This window comes from Protopterus annectens, chromosome 7.part0, assembly GCF_019279795.1.
Source record: "Protopterus annectens isolate FY-2018-M chromosome 7.part0, PAN1.0, whole genome shotgun sequence".
NCBI classification, from domain to species: Eukaryota; Metazoa; Chordata; order Ceratodontiformes; family Protopteridae; genus Protopterus; species Protopterus annectens.
This window is the reverse complement of record NC_056739.1, coordinates 1,585,393,285-1,585,418,212: the sequence shown is the minus strand read 5'-3', so window position 1 is coordinate 1,585,418,212 and position 24,928 is coordinate 1,585,393,285. Positions and strand designations below refer to the sequence as shown.

At 37.1% G+C, this 24,928-nt stretch overlaps 1 protein-coding gene across 9 annotated transcripts in view; it reads left to right on the top strand.

The window, feature by feature from the left end:
* Nucleotides 1–24,928, top strand: part of WNK2 (WNK lysine deficient protein kinase 2) — a 2,812,908-nt gene that overhangs the window by 828,795 nt on the left and 1,959,185 nt on the right. For all 9 annotated transcript variants that reach the window (XM_044078134.1, XM_044078133.1, XM_044078139.1 and 6 more), the window contains exon 3: nucleotides 17,171–17,391. In XM_044078134.1, the coding sequence (XP_043934069.1) occupies nucleotides 17,171–17,391 (221 nt within the window). The remainder of the gene's footprint in view (nucleotides 1–17,170; nucleotides 17,392–24,928) is intronic.

Sequence of the window (24,928 nt, the reverse complement as noted above, 5' to 3'; positions counted from 1 at the left end):
AATAATTCTTTTAAAACAATGCAGGATACACCCTGTATTCACACTGCATTGCTAATAGCAGGAATAACATCCATCTATATTTAATAGTCTGCAACCTGAAAGCAACACCCGATAGATAAATGGCTCTGTACCTGCATCACCCCTTGTTAAACTGGTACTAATATAGCTGTGCGAGTTTGTGCCATAACTCTCTGTTGCACAAAACTTGGTATAATGTTATCACAAATAACACCCTCCTCTAGCATCTCATCTCCTTTATCATCTTTGTGCCTCCTCCCCTCCTTCCTTTTATTTGAGCTGCTTTTACTGTTTATTTTACTATTTGTTTTATCTATGTCCTAGATTTTCAGCACGTTTTTATAGTAACAAATATTCTTGCTTAAAATCTGGCAATTTATGCATACCGATGTTATTGTACTGCATATTACCTCCCTGTATTTAAAAAATATTTATAACCCGTATAATTGTTATTTTTAATGAAAACTTTTTAAATGATTTAACTGATGTCAAGGATGTCGGAGTAACGGAACTGTTGCTCATGAATGAAACTGACTGTAAATGATGACAGTGCAAATGATGTCTGTATATTGGAACTATTCTCCCTACCTTGACTGAAAAAGGGCACTGCTCAGTCAGACTTTCCCACTAAACAAATGCCAGTGAATGAATAAATAAATGAAATACCTTGCATTTCATTTCATGTTTTACAGGCAATTTTCTAAGACAGACCCACAAAAATCCCGCCAGGCTTATTTCATTTTGAAATCTCCATTATTTCTTTTTCTCATTCACCATTTCCTCCTTTAACAACACAACTATCTCAGCTGATAACCACACAAAGCTCCTTGGAGTAATCATTGATGGCCAACTTAAATTTGCCCACCCTGTACTTCACTGTATCAAAAAACCCACCAAAAACTTGGCCTACTGCACAGAAATAAAAGGGTCCTCACACCTGTCTCCAGAAACTCACTTGCCCAAGCTGACCTTCTTCCTAACCTTCTCTACGGCTCACAAGTTTTAGTTAGACTTGCACACCTCACTACTTTGCAAACTCAAAACCACCTACAACAAAGTTCCAAGATTTGCTGCTAATCTAGTATTTAAATCATACCACTGCCACTCTCTTAGGACTCTTAACTGGCTTGAGTTTCCTAACCAACTCCTAGTAACTTAACTCCCCATCATCCATTCTGTCCTGAATAAGCCCACCTCCTGCCCTAGCATCTCCTCACTAATTTCCCACTATACCCCCCCCCCCGGTCCCTCAGAAGCTCAGACCAACGTCTCTTACAAATTCACAACCCTAAAAACTCTATTGGACAGAAACGCTATAAGTATTTCCCTGCTCTGTATTGGAACAAGCTACCCATGCCCCTTAGAAACATTACCTGTACCCTTGAATTTAAGAAAGCTCTCAAAACCTACTTGCACAGCTGTGGGATATGTCATTGTTATCACCCCACTTGATTCCTATCCTCTCTTCTCCAATTCTTACCTCACTCCTCCCTGTCCCTCCTTTTCCTTCCTTCCTCTAATTATCTCTTTACTACCTACCCTCTATTATCACATGGCAATCAGCTACTTTTCTCCTGCTAACTTCAATTGCTTGTCTAGTTAACCAGCGACCCCCATCCTATTTGGCTATAAAGCTGCTATATTAATATCTACATCAAACTTTGCTCATAAAACAATATGCAATGAATATTATTTTTGTGTACTGATGACAATCCTAATGTGAGTACCGTAACCTTGCAACTACCTGTTTATACTATTTCTACTTTGTGTAAGTGTAATATGTGGTGATGTACTCTTAATAGCTACTGTGATTTGTCATATTCTACTGTTTCCATATAATTTTCTTAATTGTACTGTGGAGCTTTTCTACCCAGTCCTCTTCTGAAAAAGGACAATTGCTCAGTCGGACCATCCTGGTCAACAAATGTCAAATAAAATGAATGAATAAATAATAAATAAGTAGTCTTCCATTACCCATCCCTTTTAACTTTCTCATCCTTCCTTATATACTTGTTTCATATAATGCTTTTCTTTCAGTCTTCTCCATCTTTAATTTTAAAAATACTGTTTTTTATTAGCTTATATATATATATATATATATATATATATATATATATATATTCTATAACATTTTTATTTTTTCTTAATTCTTTCTTCTACTAATACACGTGTTATACTGCTGCTGTCATTTTTAACATGTATAAAATATAGTAATGTATTGATAAATCATGTTGTTTTCTTGAATTCTTTACTTCATTCTCCTTTCTCTTCCAGATTGTATACAGTACCTCTCTTTAATGGATTCTCACAAGAACTCTCAGAATCTGACAATAAATTGCTAATGTTTCACTTTTTGATTCTTCTAGAAAATAATATCCTCTACTTCATAACCTATAATTTCTATCAAAGCCAAATGCATAACTGTACCTTTTTTATTAAATGAGATTCCTTGAAAGAAATGTCTTTGTTTTTCATATTTGTTTTCCATTTATCTCTCTCCTCTATTTCCAAAACAAATAAAACACAAGTATCTACCACAGTTCTCCATTAACTCTGTGCTCTTTTCCAGTTCAAATTTTGCCACTGTAATCTAATCAAGATCTATGACAATACATAGAATCAAGTTATATTGCATCACATCCATCACAATTTCACTGAATACTAATTTCAACGAAAGTAAGTTGCTTTGAGGAGTGACAGTCTGTTGAAAAAAATATTAGAGATGTAGTCAAACCAACCAAAAAACAGCAATGCCACAGGATACTTGAAAGAAGCATCCAGCCCAACCTAAGAATATATACAATTATTTACTTTAATATCCCATTTCCAAATAACCACAATAATTAAAAAGAAACAGCTTGTTAAAAGACACATTAAATAGAAACAAGAAATACAACTAAATAAAATAAAACATACTCCTGAAACACCTTACAATCAGCGCAAACCACATATAGAATTATAATGTATGTAGCATGCATTTTCTGAAACTACTTCGTATTAAACAAAGTAACTAAACAAAGGCAACCAAAATAAATAAAAACACGTACAGAAAACAAAACCTATGTATCCAAACGGGAGATGACACCATGCTTGCAAAATTGGAAGGAAAATTAAAATGTCATATGCACAATTAAATAGATGGAGCAGATTTCAGATTAAAGGGGTATCAATAAAAGAAGAATCTGATAACTCACTTGATTATCCTAAGGGTATTCCTATGAAATTCATCACTCTCTCCTTGTCACTACCTTTACCCATGTTTTTTTCTTTACATTCAGAAATTCATCACTTCTATGGTTTAAGAACATTTATATTCATTTTTCTAAATTCCCCAATCTTCCTTTATTTACTCGCTTAACTTCATGTAATCTGAAATTTACTGAAATGTACCTCACTAACCCAATACATTTTATCTCAGAGTTCTGATTAATCTTCATTCTCAAATACCTATTAATCGTGACTGTTAGATACAAATTATCTTAAACAGTTCTACATAATTATTTAAAGCATTTGCTTCTAATATTCTCCGTACCAGATCCTGGTATTGGTTGCCAAGCCTGTATCACTTTTTTTCTGTTATTTGATTGTCCTGCTTCCTCTCCTATCAGTAGTATTTTATATGTTTTTGGCTCCCCACAGCCAACTATCTGCTGTCCCAGTCCTTGTCCTCGTCTACCAGGTCTCCCCAGTCTGCTTTATCTTCCCAGGGTTAATCCCATCTCATGTCCAGGCTGGTGAAAAGATTGATGACCCTGGGGCAGCATCATAGTGCTGCCAATGAGTGTTTTTTTTTTTTCTTCAGGTTTTCCACCTCTGTAACACCGCAATGGTGAGATAATGTAGTGAGTGTCAATGCTGAACTATCCTTCACTCTTGCAAGTGACTGACATCAGCAGGATGCCCCATCCACTCTCAAGTGGCACTTTGTGGCTGTTTCCCTTGATCTTCATCAGGGAAATCAACTGCAATAGTGCGTCATGAGCATACTGCCAACCACCACGATTGGCTCGGCCATCTTCCCTTGCCAGCACCTCAGATGCCTGAGCTGATAATCAAACCCAGGCCATGTGGGCCATATTTGGGGCTTTATCTATGCCCCAGTACAGTCTTGCTAAATGTGACATTTACCCAGTATCTTTCTCATGCACACTGAAAACATCTTCAGTTATTTACTTCACTATTGCATTCATCCTAATTTGAACAATTGTCATTGAAATCTTATGATTGCTGCTGCACATGGCAATAGGCCTCCAGTTTTATAACTTAACCTTTTCTGCTTTTTTTTCAAAAATAATCTTATGGCACTTGTATATTTGTATCTGTTTTTGGAATCCTTCTCTCCTGCAGTTATGTAAAACTTGTAAAAAACATATTTCTCCAAAAATCTGTGAAACTAGTAACCTACCTTGTTTGTTTCATCCTTCACCATTTTTGACAATGTTTTCTTAATCCTTCCAATGTTGTCGTTTTCAGGAAATAACCTCTCTCTTGCTCACAGATGTTTGACTTCTCAGCTCATCTTCCTCTGTATTTTTACATTGATAATGTGTTTTTTTTTAATTTGTCTTGTTACCTTCATTATACTGCGGTGGTGATGCTGCGGTAGCGTTGTCGCCTCACAGTAAGACGTTGTCCTGTTCGATTCTCAGAATTCTCAGCTTCTGTGTGGAGACATGCATGAATGGGCGTACCTTCGTTGAATGTTGTACGTCAAGGCTGGCAACTCGGTACGTAAAAATCTGTTGCCAATCTGTTGCCAATCATTAGCGGACCAGAGTTCCGCTATGGCGACCCCTAACCGGGAAAAGCCGAAAGATACAACAACAACCTTCATTATTGTTCAGTGTATTTTATTTCTCCCTTCTCATCTAAAATGTTTTCCATACACCCTTCTGCCTCTTCCCATATATCCTTACAAAAGCAACACCATCTTTCATATCTCATTACACCCCTTATTTTCTTAATCCACCTATTATCATTTACTTGAAGTATATCCCCTCCTTTTTTTCCCCCACATTAATGAAAGTTTCTTCTTAAATCATCCAAGTCAGAAATAATTTCTGGTAGTCTGTGCTACATTCTCTGTCTAATTTATCAGTCTGTATATAATCTGTCTGTAACTTTACTATAAGACTGTCTAGCATTCAAAGACTAGTGGCAAAACTGCATTTATTCATGCCATTTCTGTGGATCTGCTATTCCATTTTCTGAGTATGCATAATTTCACTAATAACCCTTTTTTCATCATCTATGTTTCCAAACTCACTACAAATTTCTAAATGATAATGTATTACTGTAGACAACATAAAAATAAAGCACATAGTTTCCTGTATATATACTTTCTTGTTTATTGTACACATTTCAGTACATTTTCTAATATCCACGTACTTTTTGTCCTTTTTCCTTCGGTAATGGTTAAATACTTACCTCTATATCACATCTCTTTGAATCAAAGCACAAGAATAAATCTGTTGAAGTAAATCTTTCCTTGCCCCATCTTGTATTGAAGCATATATAACAATGATGCTCTTAAATCATAAACCTACTAATACTTGGCCTGATTGTATGATTTTTGTCTAAAACTTTCAGTCATTGCTTTTTTTATTATGAAAGCCACTCTGAACTATTCTTTCCACAAAGTCATACAGTAGGAGTAGCCCATAATGCTTGAAAAGCATGTGTCTTGTGCCCTTTAATCCAGTCACTATGTTTGAATAGTCCTGATGCAATTATTTAATATTGCAAATCTTCCTGCATATTTGAAATATTAAAATTAATTGATGGCATAAAAAAAGACACTGTGAGCGTCATTTAATTTATGTATTTTTTTACTTCCTGTCTTCTTTTTATTAACTTGTTTTGTTTTGTTTTTTAATTGCTTATATATTCCCTGTCTGTACCATATTATGCCTCCCCTTCATCATCCTTTCTAATAATTGAAGCCTATTTAGACATTTAAAGTCCACGTGTGTGTGTGTGTGTGTGTGTGTGTGTGTGTGTGTGTGTGTGTGTGTGTGTGTGTGTGTGTGTGTATATACGTGCATGCATGTGCTTGTGTGTATGTATGTATTCTGGCCTAACTATTATATCCTCTATTTCCTGTTGTCATTTTTCTCATGTTTCCTCTTATTTATGTTCTGTATTATCCTTATATTCTGTAACTGTAACTCATTCTCTTTTACTGGTCACAGTCAAACCAGTAATGATTAGTGTTTCCAGATGATTTACATTTCCTGTAATAATTGACACTTGTAGGTTCATATTGCTCACATCAAATGCGACCTTTTTTGGTTAGCAGGGGCAAATAGTTACTGAGTCGCCCTCTGTACCACAAAAATTATATATTTTTGGCTGTCCATGGTTATTTACACACATGATGCATTCTGTACAAAACATCTGCTGTGAGACACAATGCATTATCCATCACTTCTAGATCGAGCCATGTTTGCCACCCCCTAATGACTTTGCCACAAAATTATTTCAGTCAGTCTTCCTCATTTTTTCTAAATGATCACATTCTTGTTTCAATGTCAAAATTTCTAATTTCAGACTTTGACCAAAGAAAACTTCCTTTTCATTTTTTTTTTCAAATTCTGTCTAGACATCATCGTTTTGATGTGGTTTCCTTTGTCAATTAAATTATTGAACGTGTGTTAATGAGCAAGCAACTTGGGCGATTGAAGTTAAACCATGTATGGGAAGTGCTTATGTACAAATGGGAACAATGAAATGGGAAGTGCGTATGCGTACTTGGGAAGAATGACAGTATTGCTGTCAACTTGGTGGGGTTTACATTTTGAACTTTACTATACTAACATAAATGATAATTACATGTCATATTTGCCTGATACACATTTATTTGCAATATATTGTACTGAAACCAACCTTTATAAATATCTGTACTTATAAAAACAGCATATTACATTTATACATTGACATATCTTTTAGAATGGTTGCAGTAATGTACTGAAAGCAATGTAGGCTTTCATTCCCATCCTTCACAAACATGTGCAGCTATATAGAGTAATGAAGACAGTCCACTACAGACTACTGCATTTACTACATATCATAGGCTTCAGCTAATCCAGTGAGTCTCCTACTTTGCTGGGATTTATTTTATGCAATCTCATCATCCATAAGATGGAGAAGGCAAAGTGCATTTCACCTTTTGTTTTTCATTAACATTTGTATATAACTATGAATACTATGCAAGGCATTTCATTTACTGCTCTGCTTGTTTAGTATAAGTTTAAGTATTTATTAATATCCAAATTACCATATTGTGCCAATATTTTCAGTAATGTAAGTTATAAATAGTAGGACTGCATCTTCCTTCAAATTGTTACACTTTCATATGTGTGCACAGTTTATTTGTTTGAGGGAGGGCTGCTGTCTAGAATCTTTCTATCGACTTTCAGTTTATGGTTTGCATACTGAAATTGCAGTTTCATGTTAACAGTCTGAATTTTGTTATGGCAGAAGCAGAAGCTGTACACAGAAAAATGTAGCAATTGAATGAAGTTTCACCTTCCTTTTTAGTTCAACTTTCATTAAAAAATGCACTATTACAGATGGATGCAGTACATATACTTCAAAACAATATGTGCTTTTGATACTTTTCTGTTTGATAACTGTAAGTGTATGGTTTAAAAATGTATACAGAAATGAAACAACTGGCCATTTCTCACCAAACTATATGGTGGCCATTCATTTGACTCCGAACCCCCCCCCCCCCCCCCAGCCTCTAGTTTGACTAGGGTGAGGTGCCTGACTGAGCATTCAGCTATGTAGTACATACAATTAATATTGGGGAACAAATGACTGTCTTATACAATTATCATACTAATAAACATTTTTAGCCTACACAAACAAAATCCTTTCTTTACAAAACTGTCTGTATGTAGCTCAACTACTAGCTAATGCAATACAATACTCTAAATGAAATTGTGGCAGTACAATTTTTTTTTTCTTTGCAAATAAACACATACCATTGTATATATAAGAAATAGTTGTAAGCGTACTTGTGCAGATGTAATTTACAGACACAGACACACACACACACACACACACAGATGTATATATATCTCTCTCTCTCTCTATATATATATATATATATATATATATATATATATATATATATATATACACACACACACACACACACACACACACACACACACACACACACGTATACTACACACACACAGACTTTCTCTCTCTTACAGGTTTTTCTTTACTCATGCATATGCATTTGTATTTATACAGACAATTGTTATCACATAAACATTCTATATATTTGTATACAGATGCAGTTCTGTTTGCAGATATGTTTTTCTTTTGCATTATTATTATAACATTATAGATATGTATTTGCATTTACACATATTTCCTCCAGCAAATACCTTCAGTTTATTGAACCTTCTTGCAGATTTTAAATGTACGTTTTACATAACCAGAAATAAATAAGTAAAATAAAAAATCACTACTGTAGAACTCTGGCCTTCTTGACGCTACCTGGTCAACTCACTTGGCCAGCTAGTCAGGCCTATGCTTCTGTAAGTCATCATAGCTGTGACAACACTGGTGACTGAGTGGGTGATGCCTTGCTCACACAACTCTTGGCAGTTGTCTATTTTTTCCACTCACTTCCCCTAAGGCATGCCTGAATGTTATCCAAGTACAACTCACTCAGAAGGTAGACTAGAATCTTGGTCTTCTTATCCAACCAGCTTGCAGCATGTCCGGTGCTTCCATCATATCTAGTGCCAGTACGAGAATGAAGAAAGTATGAGCAGGGCTGTCTTTCACAGGTTTAGAACCACTCCATCTGGGGTGTGACAGCACCCTAACCAAACCCAGTTAAGCAGCAGGGGCATTAGACCCATAATGTTATTTTTGGCAAGTTTGCTTTTACCCAAAGTGCTTTGTCACCTACATGTTTTAAAAGGAATACATTTGCATTTCATTAATATGGTGGATAAAACTCATTAATGAAATCATATATTTTTTTTTTTATCTTGCTTACCTTTACTGCTGCTGTGCATTGCTTTTGTTACCTTTTTTGGGTATTACTCTTGAGTATCATTTATACACACCCCAGTCAATATAGCAGCAGTATTAATGCGCTTTTCCCCTTTGGGGGTGCTTCATACAGAAATAGATATTCCCGTGTATATGTAGCAACTCTTAGCAAATGATGAGAACTTTGAGGAGATGGTGCTCCAGACCATGGCAGATGGACAAAGATTATACTCCTTGGTTGTGCAAACTCACATGCATATGACTCTAGTTTACATTTTCTAAATGCAGTTAACTTTGCACTTAACTGAGACTTTCCATACATACATACAACATGCTGGGGGCTGCTGAGGATTTCTGCAGACTCCACTGCTTTCTGCAGCGCATTAATAGAGATGTTGCAAATTAATATGAAACAATTCAGAATGATATAGGACTATTGAGTTCACTTCAGGAAATGCTTTGTTTTCCTCATATGATGGACACAGTACAATGACTTTAGTGAATAGAATAAAGGGTGTCACTAGTGAATGGGAAACCATTGCACCAGTAATAGAGATAAGTGAACACTAAGAAAATCATTTACTTTGGCGTTATTTAATGATACAAATGTATTGACTTCATTGTGAAGCACCAAAGTGGCAAGGATGTTTTGTTGGCTCAACATACACTTATTTACTTGGTGATTTCTTAGTGTCACTAATGAATGAAAAATTACAGTGTTATGATTACAAGAGAGTTGTAGGGGGATAGGGGAAGGGATGGACATGTTGAACTGCTTTCTTATTTGTATTTTAGTGAATGTATTCATGATAGTGCAAGCATCACTTCAGAACAACTTTACTTGTGTGGAGAAGGATTTGTGTCACTTTTTTTTTCCTGAGGATGGCAGACATGCTTTCTTTGTTGTGGTGTTTGAATGCTGATTACATCACAATTTTTTGTGTATGATTGTGGAATATGTTTTATATGCAGTAATGATATAGAACAAGAGATCAAGGAAGAGTAAGAGCAACTTCAGCCATGAGGAAGCCATATCCTCACGGCGGCCCTTAGGAAGTATGGCAAGGGAGGGCCTAAACAAGCTGAGAGAACAAAAGCCTGGAATCAGGTTGTAATGGATATTGATGCAGTCAGTGGAAGAAACTACATATTAACACAGTGCAAGAAGAGGGCAAATAATATGGTAGAACATGCTAGAATCAACGTGAGGCAGAATACAATTTTCTGTAGCAGTACTGAGAGGGACACTCAAACACTTATTCCTTTAACACCAGATGAAGAACACCTCCTCTCCATCCATGGGGATGACTGTGACACAGAAGGTGATCACACTGAAATAATTACAGGTGGTGTGCACACTGGTTATTACCAACATCTGCAATAGCAACACATCTGCTCAAGAAGGTTGGTTTAGAAACAGTAATATATATTTACATAGGAAACTGAATGCTGACATGAAATTATTACATTAAACGCATGACAGTTCCTCTTAACAGGTGAACCTTCCACATCACATAACAATGAAGGCAGTTTGCATGGTAATGCTGTTTTTTATTAATGTTTTCAAATAATTTCTTACAGGGTCAGAAGCAGAAACACAGTTCCGTTATGCTAATACATTTGCTGGATGTCAGCAGCAGACTGGCTGTTGATGATGATAATATAGTTACATTTATTGGGCAGCCTGATGAAAATGGCAAGATATCCCCAAATTTAATGCGAGGAGCCTTGTACCCTACAATATATTAGTAACTCTGCAGGCCATGACAGTGCATCACGTTATACTGCAGCTTGTTGAAAACCTATACACCTCTTCACCAGTATCTTCAAACCTAAATTAATATTTTCAGGATGATGGTAAATATTCAAAAGTACCATTGTTATTGGTGACACCTTCATAAAGGGGAGCCAGATGTAGGAATTTGTCACAGCTACTGCAGGAAATGAGTACAGCACTGGCTGCCCAACAACAAATGTGGTGTGATGTTGTTAGGGCTCAGAGCACTGTCAGTTTACTAGAAAGGTCAGAGTTCTGCAGGGCATACATGGGGATTTACAGCACTGCATGGTAATGGCATAGAGTAGGGATAATGCCATGATTACACTGATGCATAGTATGGTGGCACACCAAGCATCTGTGGCTACATCTATTCATACACTAGTTAGGACTTACCAGACTCTGGTAGGAGTCCGTCATGGAAGGGGAAGAAGATGGGATTACTTACAGACGCAAGGGGGCAGATCACATGAGACTGCAAATGCTTCTCAAGAAAGTACTGTACTTAGTTGGGGGAAACAATTACACAAAAAATGAATGCAGGCCATGTCAGCATTCATGTACACCTAGCAGGACCTCTCATTCAAGGTTACTGTCCTGCAGCACTGTCAGATCAATGTCTGCAGGATCACCTACATCATGTAGGTTGCAAAATCTTACCAACCCATCAACCAGCTTTCGTGACAGCCCCCTCCTCACAATTACTGTCACTATCACCTAGCCTGCCTTTCAGGTCTTGCCCTACTATGATTCAAGTGTGATATTTATGTTACTTACAACTTGATCAAAGCACACAGAAGTCAGTATTTCACCTGAAGAGCAAACACAAGGAGGGGGGCTTAGGACACTTTAACTGCATGCATTTCATGCTTGTAGTGGTACTGCTTAAAACCTCATGGAACTGTGGAAGGCAAGCTGTATCAGATTGAAGTCCTTATCACCATTCATACTCCATGAATTCCCATTGTTACAGCTGGGAGTTACCTTCAATTTATAGTAGAAATACACAAGTTATCAGGGAAGCACTAAGAAGAAGATTATAGATTAAAATGAGTATCCTGCCGTGTAAATAAACAATGTTGCCATTTCAACCTTACCACTGCATGGATTATGGTATTTTTGTCTTTGAGGCCACAAATTATTATGCATGACAAAATAAAATAATTTGATGTGTAGTACCTCAACAGACAACATATTTTAAACTGCAAAAAAGAATTGTGTAATATTTAAAAAAAGTATGATACATTTTCATTTAATTGCAATGTAAGAACTCATGTTAAATACTAAAATAACACCTCTTTCTAATTGTACCCCTTCAGGATACTCAATATGTGTATATTTGAGTATACAACCTTGCTTGAATTTGTTGTACAAAACAGTTAAAAATGTGATTAATTATATAATGCCTTATGACATCACTGAACAGGAGTCCTTGAGTACTCAGACATGACTTTACAAGTATATGATTAACTGTTCTGAAATAAAAGTTAGTTATTTAGTGATGAGAAGGAATATTTAATGAACAATGACAGTAGACCAGGCATGCACCACACAGCACAGCCCACAGATACCATTGCATGCATCAATTATACTTTGTTTTTCCAAGAAAGGAAACACTGACCTGAATGTCATGGTTCAAAGTTCTGGACTACCCACTGCCTCTTTATCGGCACAGCTGTATGCTGGGCACAAGCCTGACACATGGGGTCCCTTACTACTGCTGGCAGCAGGTTATCACGAATCATAGTGGGACTACTAATGGGAGCTGCAGTGACAGTATGGGTCACTTCACTACTAGACTGGCACATGATAAAGTTTACAGAATTCCATATACAGTAAACATCCTGCATGCAGTAGCAGGGTCATACTGAAGGGCACTTCCACACTTGTCAAGGCAACTAAAATTACTCTTCAAGAGGCCAAAGACCCTCTCAATGACAGTACATGTCTAGGGTAGGGCTGTGTTAAAGTTCTCTTCTGCAGCTCCACTTGGATTTCTCATTGGTGTCTTCAGCATGGCTTCACTGGATATACATTATCACCTGATATAAGGAATAGGGAAGGGGTGAGGCATAACATAGAAAAACTGGTTTAGTATTCAGCAAAAGATTTTACCATGAATAATTACTTAAAACAGAAAAAAATTAAAAAAAATATTTTTCATCTTTTCAACAAGATGACCCCTGGGTATCCTACCATTCTGAAAGAGGTAGTAGACTTAGCTAGTGCACCAGGTATTGGAATCATGTCCACTGCCAGGATGATGAACAGAGATGGTGGTGGTGCATTCCCATGCATCACACACTGCCTGGCAGTTTATGGAATTGTAGCCATTCCTATTGCAGTATCACTCCCCCATGGACCAGATGGGACCCTTTTGCTACATGGGTGCAAGCTATTGCACAGAGTTCTTCAGGGAAGTATGTCACCCCATAAAAGGCACACAGTCTAGGTTTGGTCTTGAGGTATTGCCGGGAAATAAAAGTACTTATTCACAAGTGCCAAGAGTACATCCAAGAACTGCTGAAGTATCCTTGAAGCAGCAACCTGGGAAATACCCAGTGCATCTCCCGTCTAAATCTGGAAGGTCCCTGTAACAAGTATAATGAGGGGTATATATACCTTAACATCCACAGGGCTAGGAAGTCGACACATCCTAGCAGATCCCCCATGGGGATCATACATGCTTACTAAGACCCTTATAATGTCCTTGCCCACTAGTATCTCCTGATTATCAAAATTACAGTGTGTTATTCTGTGCCTATATCTCTACATTCTTGGCCAGCAAGCACCAAGACAAGCAGCTCACCCTGGGAACCAGCTAGGCTAACAGTAAATGACAGCATCATCAGAGAATACAGACTAGCTAGGATAGGCGAGGCTCTGCTTTTTATAATGAATCTGTGGACAGTGCAGAATAGCTGGAAAATGTAACTCCTAAGTGGTAAGAGAACACTTCTTTAACATGTGCTGTTTTACATCACTTCTCATTTACATTTCATTCTGACTTTATTTGCCTATTCACAGTCATTGCGTATTAGAATAAGCAATCTCTATGACTCACTGCTTACTTACACTCATTCATGGACTGCACATATAGCCTTAATGCAATTGTGCTATCATTATGAATGCCACCCTATATATCCATTTTTTGCAGACTGACCAGCTTTTCTGCCATTGCCAAGTGCAATGTGTAATAGTAATGCTCCCCCTTAAAAAGAGTAGGGAAAAGTCTCCATTGTTCAAGCTAAATCCCCCCTAGCCAGTATTAGTACCAGCATGCAGCTCCCTTGAAAATAGCTTATGCTTGGTCAGACTAATATGGTGAACAAAAAAAATAAATAAATAAAAATAAGTAAATTAATAAGCTGTCAAGATAAGCAACCAGAAGCTTTTGTTGATTTTTGAAGCATAATTAGTCAGACCTTCAGTAGGTAAAAACAAGCAATAACATAATTTAGAGAAGTTGAGAGACTGCAGAAGCCGTGACGCAGATGAGCTAATGTGTCTGTTTAGATACATAAAGTTTTGAGGGTGTTTGAAGAATTGTCACTTTATATGTTGTAGGCAGATATCAACATTCAGTGACTAATTTTGATGCAAAGTTTTCCCTGATATTTAAAATTGACGCAAGTAAAACTTCTAAAAACAACAGTTTATGTTGCCCGTTCGATTCTCAGATAGAGCGTCTTCTATGTGGCGACATGCATGTATGGGCGTTCCTTCGTTGAAGGTTGTGCGTTAGGCCCGGCAAGCCAGCACATAAAAATCTACTGCCAATCTTTAGCGGACCGGAGTTCCGCTGTGGCGACCCCAACCGGGAAAAGCCGAAAGACACAACAACATTGTAATATTTTTGAGTCTGTGAATTTTGGTAAACTGTTTTTGAATGTGTACGGAAACTTAAGTGTACACAGAGTGCCACTGAATGAATTCACTATGCAGAATAATATAAACTGTGTTAGAATGAAAAAAAATGTTGGATGTCTCCTTGTATATCATATTCTAAAATACAATATGTAATGTATATACCTCAGTACACAAAGGGCATGTCTGTTTGTGAATGAATGGATAGTACATCTTGAATTAGCTACTTTCTTGTATCACAATTCCATACTGCAGCTCGGCTGTGTTACAAGACTTCTGGATTGTGTCGCAGTTTTGATAGTAAAGTCTGTGAACTGACATCACAGCATGTCCTGTCTGCCCATTTCTTACTTGATTTCATAAACAGTGTTACATAGGTGTTTACTAGGCTAATGACCACAAGGGCCTTTTTAAGCCTATCCATGCATCCCAAATCTCTGACAAGTTCTGATGCCCTTGATAAGTGTAAGCATGGGCCTGGGAGATGAACCATTTACAAGTTACCTGTTTGCATTAGAGACATAGCTGCCAAACCAGGGATGAAGTTCTGGTTTTCCATCCAATTGTCCAAGTTGCACTTGAATTGGGTTAGGGAGGAACTCTGCTCAACATGGATGGGGAGCCTGTTCATAGACATGGTAGTCTCTGGGATACATACCTCTCTCTCCAGCAGGTCCCATTTATTTCACAAGCAAGGTTTAAGTCTTATGAACTAATTCTGGTACTGTTTGTTTTGTGGCTATGCAGGAGGTCCATCAAAGTGGGGTCTGACAATGCCCTGTATGTAAGGTATAGATCTCCCCTCAAAAACCTGTAGGTGACAGAATACAGGGCTAGGACCTTGAGGTGGTCTGGATAGCATGTATTACTTACGCCCTGTATTCTTTTAGTGAAGAACCTCTGTGGATGTTCCATTTGTTGGATATGCCTGGTTAGCTACAAACCAAAGGATGCATTGTACTCAATGATAGGTCTGATGAATGCCGAATACAGTGGAACAATGACTACTTGGATGCCATACCGTTGTTTATAAGTTGCACAACGTGGGATGATTTCCTCACCACTGTCGACACGTGATGATCAAAGGCTAGATTACCATCTGTGTGTGTCCCTAAGTCCCTGACTACTGGGTCAACTCTAAGGGTTGTGTTGTCAATATGATAGTTACCAGGGATGGATAAATTACCAAATGATACCATTATGCATTTCTTGGCATTTAGTTGACTCTGACACCAGTTGTTTGTCTGCGTCAGCCCCTCCTGAAGAACATTTGTGTCAATGTGAGATTCAATGACAGCTCCTAATTTGTAATTATCTGCAAATTTAGTCAGCCAGAGACCATTGACACTGGGATAGACGTCTGAGAAGTAAGTGTCAAAAAGGAGCAGTCCAAGGACCGATCCCTGAAGAACTCCACTTGTGACGGGCCCCTATGTAGAGGTAGACTCCCGAATTCTAACTTCCTGGGTCCTGTCTGTGAGCCAGTTGGCTATCCACTGGGTGACATACAGGTTTGTACTTAACCTCTTGAGTTTGTCAACAATGCCTGAGTAGAGTATTGTGTCAAATGCCTTGGCCAGGTCAAGATAGGCAGTGTGAACAATTTTGCCTTTGTCCATTGCTTGGGTGACCTTCTCAAAGAAGATCACCAGGTTGAGTAGGTATTATCTGCCCTTGACGAAACCAAACTGGGTTGCATCCAGTGTCTGGAGGTTTACTATATCTCTTTTGATCATCTCCATGCTAATTATTTCCATGGCTTTACATAATAAGACTAGTGAGACTTATGGGTCTGTAGTTTCCAGGGTCTGTAGATGGCCCACCTTTGTACAGAGGGATGACTGTTGCCTTTCTCCCTTCATGAGGCACTAAGCCTGTTTGTAGGCAACAGTTAAATAATAATTCCAGAGGCCCTGATAGCTCATGTTTCATGCTATTTAGAAGGCATCCTGGAATATTGTTTGGGCCCATTAGTGCAGTGTTCTTGGTCTTAGAGAGAGCATTAAGGACCTGTTCCCTATTAAGAGAAGACATCAATTTTTGAAATGGTTAAAGCACTGCAGCTTTCAAAAGTAAAATTGCACACATGTATTCATGCATGATAATGCACTTAGTCCAGTGCAGGATTGCATGGCTGATGCACATAATGCGTGCAGGACATAGTCTCATCCTGAGCAGGGCACTCTCCCATCGCAGAATGAATGGACACAGTCACTGCTGCACTGCATTTCACACAGTTAAAGTTCTAAAGACATATTATATTTGTGAATGGATGTCTTCAGAGATTTGGAGTTAGTGAACCATGTGCATTTTCTTTTATAAAATGTTAAACAGATTATACCGTAGTACATTGTGTAAGATCTGTTCACTCCATTTGAATAGCATTTTGGACTGACAAATCAGTGGTATTTATGAAGTTAAGTCCGTAATATGGACTGCAATTTTAAGTTCATGCATATTCTTTTTTTTTTTTTTTTTTCTAACCAGGTATTTGAAGAGATTTAAAGTAATGAAACCTAAAGTGCTACGGAGTTGGTGTCGTCAGATCCTGAAAGGGTTACATTTTTTGCACACAAGGACACCACCAATTATTCACAGAGATTTGAAGTGTGACAACATCTTCATCACTGGACCAAGTGGATCTGTGAAGATAGGAGACCTGGGCCTTGCAACTCTGAAACGTGCATCTTTTGCCAAAAGTGTTATAGGTACATTTGTTTTGAAATATTTTATATGTTAAATTATCCACACTGATTCTTATCTTTATGTATTTGATGCTGTGGGGAGATTGAACCCCATTTCTTAATCAAGGCAAATTTAAAGTTCATGAGATGAGTACTTGATCTGACTGTTCGCCAAGAAGGTTTTCGTCAGCATTAGTTTTGTTTAGTGTTCATTGCACTTGTGGTTGAATGTCTTGGCTATTTTTTACTGCTATCACTGTTATGTATTTATTAATGATATTGGGCTTACAGATTTTTAGATACAATTTCTAAAATGCCCACTGTTTTATTGAAAATATCCTTTATTTCTGTACTGATTCAAACAACATCTCTGTCATATTAATTCATTTAAATTCCCCCCTTTCCTTTTATGTCACAGCTGACCATTTATCTTATACTTAGTTGTCTATTGTATTTTGTGATACCCCATCCCCAAAACACAGCATATATGTTTATGTTGTCATAGACCTTCCCCCTTATTGTGTTATAATCATGGCAGAGTTGCTTCCTTAATAGATGGGTACTTGTTCCAGGTGGGAAGAAATATGATTTAGTTTATCAGTTTTGCAGATCAGAACAGCCTGTGTACCACAGAAAGCTGATAGTTATGTTTTCTATGAAATGGAATGAGATGTCATTAATTTTTAAATAATGGAATGGCAGTACTGAAGGTATTGGATGTGTTATGGGTAACAGTTTTTCCCTGCTCATTTTGGAAGGCGGTGAGCAAATGAATCTTGTTAACATATGAAGTTATGGAATTACTGAAATTTGTGTGTTGTTTTAGGGAAGTGATACTCACCATAGATTAGTAATAGCTTATTAACAGTAATGCAGAGACTAATATTTATTGTATTAGTTTTTACTTTGCATGTATAATTCATAACACTTGACAATATCTGGAAGAACATAATGTATAACTCACTCACAGGTTGCTGGATTACCCAGTAGTCCTATAGTGACTCAAATCCCAAAGTAAATTGTTAGTGGCTTTGCTTTCCCCTGAGTTCCCCTTTTATCTTTCACTTTCTGTTACCACAGTGTTACCTTAATGCTGCATCTTTGAATCTTGTGTCTTCTCCCTCTGTCTAGATAGTACCTTATCTGGAATTCCTTATTTCTGTTGTTTTGTTCAAATAATATATTTTTCTCTATACTTCCCCACTACTCTCAAGAGTTTTCTCTCTTGATGTGTTCTTGCAACTCCCCTCCTGCTAGTTTTTAATTCACACAGCTGTAAAGTTAACAAAATATGCATTATGATCCCCAAGGCTAAAGTAAAACCACCAGTATGTGGTCTCCTTCCTTTATAATGAGACTATTACAAAATATCAAAGCAGTGTGTACCCTTAATTTACTGGATGTTATGGTTCATAGCACCCTTGACTTGGGTCTGCATATCAGAATTTTGATCTAGCAGGTGATGTGAACAGGCTGTCATTTCTGACTGAGTGCAGTTATGCATCAGTAGGGGACAGATGTTATAGATACCATGCATCATATAAAATCTGTGTGTAAAAACTAGTCTTCAGTTGTCATGATGACTGTTCTTGTTTACAAATACTGTAAAAGTGAATCAGTTGGATCAGTTCTTTAAGAATGTCTGTGACAGTCATTGAGAAGACATTAAGACAAGTGCTGTAGCATGACGCTGAGAAGTAGCAATGCAAAGTATTGAAAGCTGCAGCAAAATGTCTCTTTACTGAACATTTGCTAGATTTTGTGAACTGTCCTACCATTAGAAGTGTGTACAAAACAGGATTGTTAAAAAAAGGGAACCAAACAACAAACGCTTCTAGCCAAACAAGCACACCAAATGAAAGATAAAGTTGAAGCCAATGGAATCTGATCGGATTATTAAACCACTTTATTTACAATAGTCGACAGGGAAGTTTAGCATTTACTTACTAAAAATGAACTCTCTTGCACCGCAATACTCTAAAAAGGACTTCTTCAGAAATGAACATCCCTCCTTACACCACTAATTTATATCTAGTTAATTAAATCACCTAACCATAAACCATTCAGCTTAAAACATTCTTCATTAAAATTTAAATTTATTAAGGGATGCACAGGAGGAAGTAAGGATAGCTATAAAGAGAATGAAAAATGGAAAGGCTGTTGGCCCAGATGACATACCTGTGGAAGCATGGAGGTGTTTAGGTGAAATGACAGTGGAGTTTTTAACCAGATTGTTTAATGAAATCTTGGAAAGTGAGAGGATGCCTAAGGAATGGAGAAAAAGTGTTTTGGTACCGATTTTTTTTTTAAGAATAAGGGTGATGTGCAGAGCTGTAGTAACTACAGAGGGATTAAATCGATCAGTCACAGCATGAAGTTATGGGAAAGAGTAGTGGAAGCAAGGTTAAGAAGGGACGTGATGATTAGTGATCAGCAGTATGGTTTCATGCCGGGAAAGAGCACTACAGATGCGATGTTTGCTCTGAGAGTGTTGATGGAGAAGTACAGAGAATTTCGGAAGGATTTGCATTGTGTTTTTGTAGACCTAGAGAAAGCATATGACAGGGTGCCTAGAGAGGAGTTGTGGTATTGTATGAGGAAGTCAGGAATGTCATAGAAGTATGAAAGAGTGGTACAGGATATGTATGAGGGTAGTGTGACAGCGGTGAGGTCTGCGGTGGGAGTGACGGATGCGTTTAAGGTGGAGGTGGATTTACATCAAGGATCAGCTCTGAGCCCTTTCTTATTTGCAATGGTGATGGACAGGTTGACAGACGAGATCAGACAGGAGTCCCCGTGGACTATGATGTTTGCAGATGACATTGTGATCTGTAGTGAGAGTAGGGAACAGGTGGAGGAGACCCTGGAGAGATGGAGATATGCTCAAGAGAGAAGAGGAATGAAGGTCAGCAGGACTAAGACAGAGTATATGTGTGTGAATGAGAGGGAGGATAGAGGAATGGTGAAGATGCAAGGAGTAGAGGTGGCGAAGGTGGATGAGTTTAAATACTTGGGGTCAGTAGTTCAGAGTAACGGTGAGTGTGAAAGAGAGGTGAAGAAGAGTTATAAATAAAAAGACCAAGAATGTGCAGACATCCACCAATAAGGCAATCAAACTGAGCGCTTTCTTCCACTTTATTTCCGTGAACTTCTTCAGAAAAAAAGACAATGAGCCACTCATGTCTTTTAAATAAAACAAATGATGTCACAAATTGACTTTTTTGATATATAATTGATGGTAACAGTTTTAAAGATGTATAAAGGCTAATAATATCTTGATTATTACCTTCATCTTATTTATATAATATATTTTTTTACAAAAAACATATATACCTTTAAAAAAATAAATCTAAATAACCTCATACACTAAAATGTGCTTTGTAAAAAATACTGCTTTTAAGACATTTGTACACAAAACAACTCTACTTTGTATAAAAGTTTTCTCACATCTACTTAAAACATAGTATAATAATAGTACTTGTTTTAGAATTCAAAACTAGTACGATTGTAAAATACCTATTCTTATAAAGTAATCCATGTTTGTTTATTTATTGATGTGAATGATAATCTAATTCAAAACTGAGTTTGGTCTAACCTAAACTGATATTCTTTGTCACATTTTCTTGCCAAAAAAATTACATAAAAATGTATACAGTACCTATATTTGGTGGTCTATGCTACAAAAATCAAGGAAATCTCCTAATGTGCAATGGCTAACCCTACATCCCCAATAAAATGTGGCCCTTGACTAACTTGCACAACTACACAGGCCAATGTGGAAAATTTATTTGTATAACAGGAAACATTTCAGATTGATAGATTCATTCAAACCCGGTGGACAATCTGCTCCTAATATGAGTTGCCATAGGGTTTCCCTTTGCTCCAGGGTGTTGTTGACATCTCCCTTAAAAACTCCCTTCTCCACCTGGTCTAATACAAAGAACTCAAATTTCTTGAAGTTCTCACACACTAGAGCATGCCTAGCTAATGAATTGTACTTGTCTTTGTTTTTGATAGCCAATGTGTGTTCGTAGATTCTACGTTTCAAAACCCTAATGGTCTTGCCAACGTAGAAACTGTCACAGGAACAACACATGGCTAAATATACCACATGGCTAAATATACCACATGGTCTGACAAGGTCGGGGATGTACGACAATATGTGGAAGAAGAGGAAGAAACTGTTACGGCCAAGACGAACATTTGGGGTTATGTTTTCAGTGATATCGTGGATAACGGAGCACAGGCAACTAGAAGTGAGTACAATGATGATTTTAATACTTGCAAAAAGTCGATTTTTGAATTGGAGAAAATGGTCTTCAAACATGTCACGTTATGCTTAGAGATACAGTACCTTACTGAGTGTATAAAGAGGGAAATTGTCCCACAAGGATTGAGAACAGCTAAATTTCCTAACTGTGTTACACCGGGAGACAGTCTAAGCAAGGCATTGATTAAATTGTCAAGAATATCAGTTTAGGTTAGACCAAACTCAGTTTTGAATTAGATTATCATTCACATCAATAAATAAACAAACATGGATTACTTTATAAGAATAGGTATTTTACAAGTTTTGAATTCTAAAACAAGTACTATTATTATACTATGTTTTAAGTAGATGTGAGAAAACTTTTATACAAAGTAGAGTTGTTTTGTGTACAAATGTCTTAAAAGCAGTATTTTTTACAAAGCACATTTTAGTGTATGAGGTTATTTAGATCTATTATTTTTTAAAGGTATATATGTTTTTTGTAAAAAAATATATTATATAAATAAGATGAAGGTAATAATCAAGATATTATTAGCCTTTATACATCTTTAAAACTGTTACCATCAATTACATATCAAAAAAGTCAATTTGTGACATCATTTCCTATTTGTTTTATTTAAAAGACATGAGGGGCTCATTGTCTTTTCAGTTTGATTGCCTTATTGGTGGATGTCTGCACATTCTTGGTCTTTTTATTTATAAGTTTGTTTTGTCGGTTTGTCCGAAGTCCATCAGCAGTTTTCAGTTTAGACCGAGAGTAGAAGGATGTCCACCGAGGTGACCTCTCAAGATGAATTGTTAAATCGAGCATTAGCACTTGGACAGTCACAGCCCGGTGAGGAGAATACTAATTTAATTAATACTATCACGAAGATAGTTGAAAGTCATTTGAACAAAATGACTAAAGGGTTTGCAGTTTCTGCCAACATTCACACAGCGGAGCAAAGCTCAAAATACAATAACATACGAGACGGAGGGAGCAACTGATGACATCAGCGTGCGACTGGATACGGAAGGTGAGGAAGAGAATATCATAGCAGGTTCATCTTAAGGAAGCACAAACACACAATCCTTTGCACAGTAGCAGGACCGTCTGACAAGGTCGGGATGTACGACAATATGTGGAAGAAGAGGAAGAACATTTGGGGTTATGTTTGCAAGGAACACAAGAATCCGTTCAGTGATATCAACTAGAAGTGAGTACAATGATGATTTTAATACTTGCAAAAGTCGATTTTGAATTGGAGAAAATGGTCTTCAAACATGTCACGTTATGCTTAGAGATACAGTACCTTACTGAGTGTATAATTGAGAACAGCTAAATTTCCTAACTGCAAGGCATTGATTAAATTGTATATACAGGCTTGTCCATGATGAAGTTATTGATTAACCATTATGAAAAAGAAACTATGCAATTGAGACAAAAAATTAAAGAAATGGATGTATTTATTAAAAACGCCAACAGTTATAAACATCTATTGGGTCTTTATAGTGGCATTGAGGCTAAAGCAGATAAGCATCAAGCCACTATTATAAGTAGAAAGCAGAACAAACTTAGAAGGGACATTAGGGCCTATAATAGCAATGTGGCCTATATAAGCACAGAAACTGTTGAAGTTGATTTAAATTCAAACGTTGTGGTCAATGATGAATCATCACCGTTAGACAAATGTGCTGAACTGGAAGTTATTGATTGTGAAGCAACCTCACAATCAGTAGAGACTATCAACGTTCATACTAAATCAAATAAGTCCAAAGCATATGATAGTTCAAAGAGTGAAGGGGTCAAAGTGATCACCACAAACCCCAGTTTTGCAGAAGTGGTTAATCAGGCAAGACACCCCTTTTCACCAACACAAACCCCAATGGAGAAGGACTACCAGGTGGTACAATTCCACACAGAAAAACGTCTAAAGACATGGACAAAGAATTTACTGTAGCGTTGTAAATGTTAGTGATGTAGAACTATCTGAAGAAATGTATAATGTTTTAACAAAGGTTTTACCTACATCCCTTCTAACAAAGTAGAGTTGGGCAAGTTACTTGTGGACTTTAGGTTATTCTTAAAGCTGAATATATTTTAAAGGATATCAACCAAGGAATTAGACAGAATAGAGATTTACCTAGTAGACCAAGCACTTAACACATTGCATGTTTTCCAACATATTTGTGAATCAGAGTTTAAAAAGATGAAAGTTCAGGTGGAAAACAATTTAAGTGAGGCGAGACTACAGCACTAACAGAACTTGCAGAGGTTAGAATAATGAAAGCGGACAAAGGGGGCAAAATCATAGTCATGAACACCTGTGACTATGAGGAAGCAGTATTAGACATGTTAAATGACAAAAAAAGTTATCAAAAGGTAACATCCGATTTGATAGAAACTAGCTTTAGAAGAATAGATATTTCACTATTTGACATGTTCTGTCAGGAAGAGCTGGAAAGGTCAGACTATGAATATTTATCAACAGACCATCCAAGAATGGCAAAGTTCTTTGGTATACCAAAATTACAGGGTAATGTCACAAAAATGGCTTTTAGACCTATCATCTCGGCCAAACATTATAAAACCGAAAACATTTCAATTTGGTTGGACAGCTTACTAAACCCCATAGTACAAAAGGCTGAGTTCTTTTTAAGAGATTCATGGCATTTGCTTGAAATTTTGGGGAAACTCAATCTGGCCTGGGAAGAAGTCAGTCTAGCTACCCTGGATGTGAGAAGTTTATACACTTCAATCAGTCAAGAAGAAGGAATAGAGTACATGAGGGAATATTTGACGCAAAAGACAAACATCAAGGCTGTTCAAGTGAACACAATATGTGCCCTGATGGAATTAGTTCTTGACAACAATTTTTTTTCCTTCAATAACACTTATTACAAACAAATATCAGGGGTAGCAATGGGGCAGACCTATTTAAAAACCATCCCAGTTTTGGTAAAGTCAAACTATATTTGAGATATATGACATGACAAAGGACCTGAACAACACCACTGACTTTTTATATTTCAAACACAGCGGATATGGTAAGGACACAAATTATCTGGATCTTAATTTAAAGATAAATTCTACCCATGGCAACATTGAGAGCAGGATTTTCAGGAAGGAGTGTTTTGCTAACCAATATTTGCACAAGGACAGCCTACATCCCAATCACATGAAAAACAATGTCATCAAGGGCCAGATGATAAGACTGAGTAGACTTACCATGTCTTCAAGGTAGAACTAGGGGCGTAACAAACTGAAGAAGTTTGAACAACAGGTTATAAAGTTAAGGGACAATGTAGCCA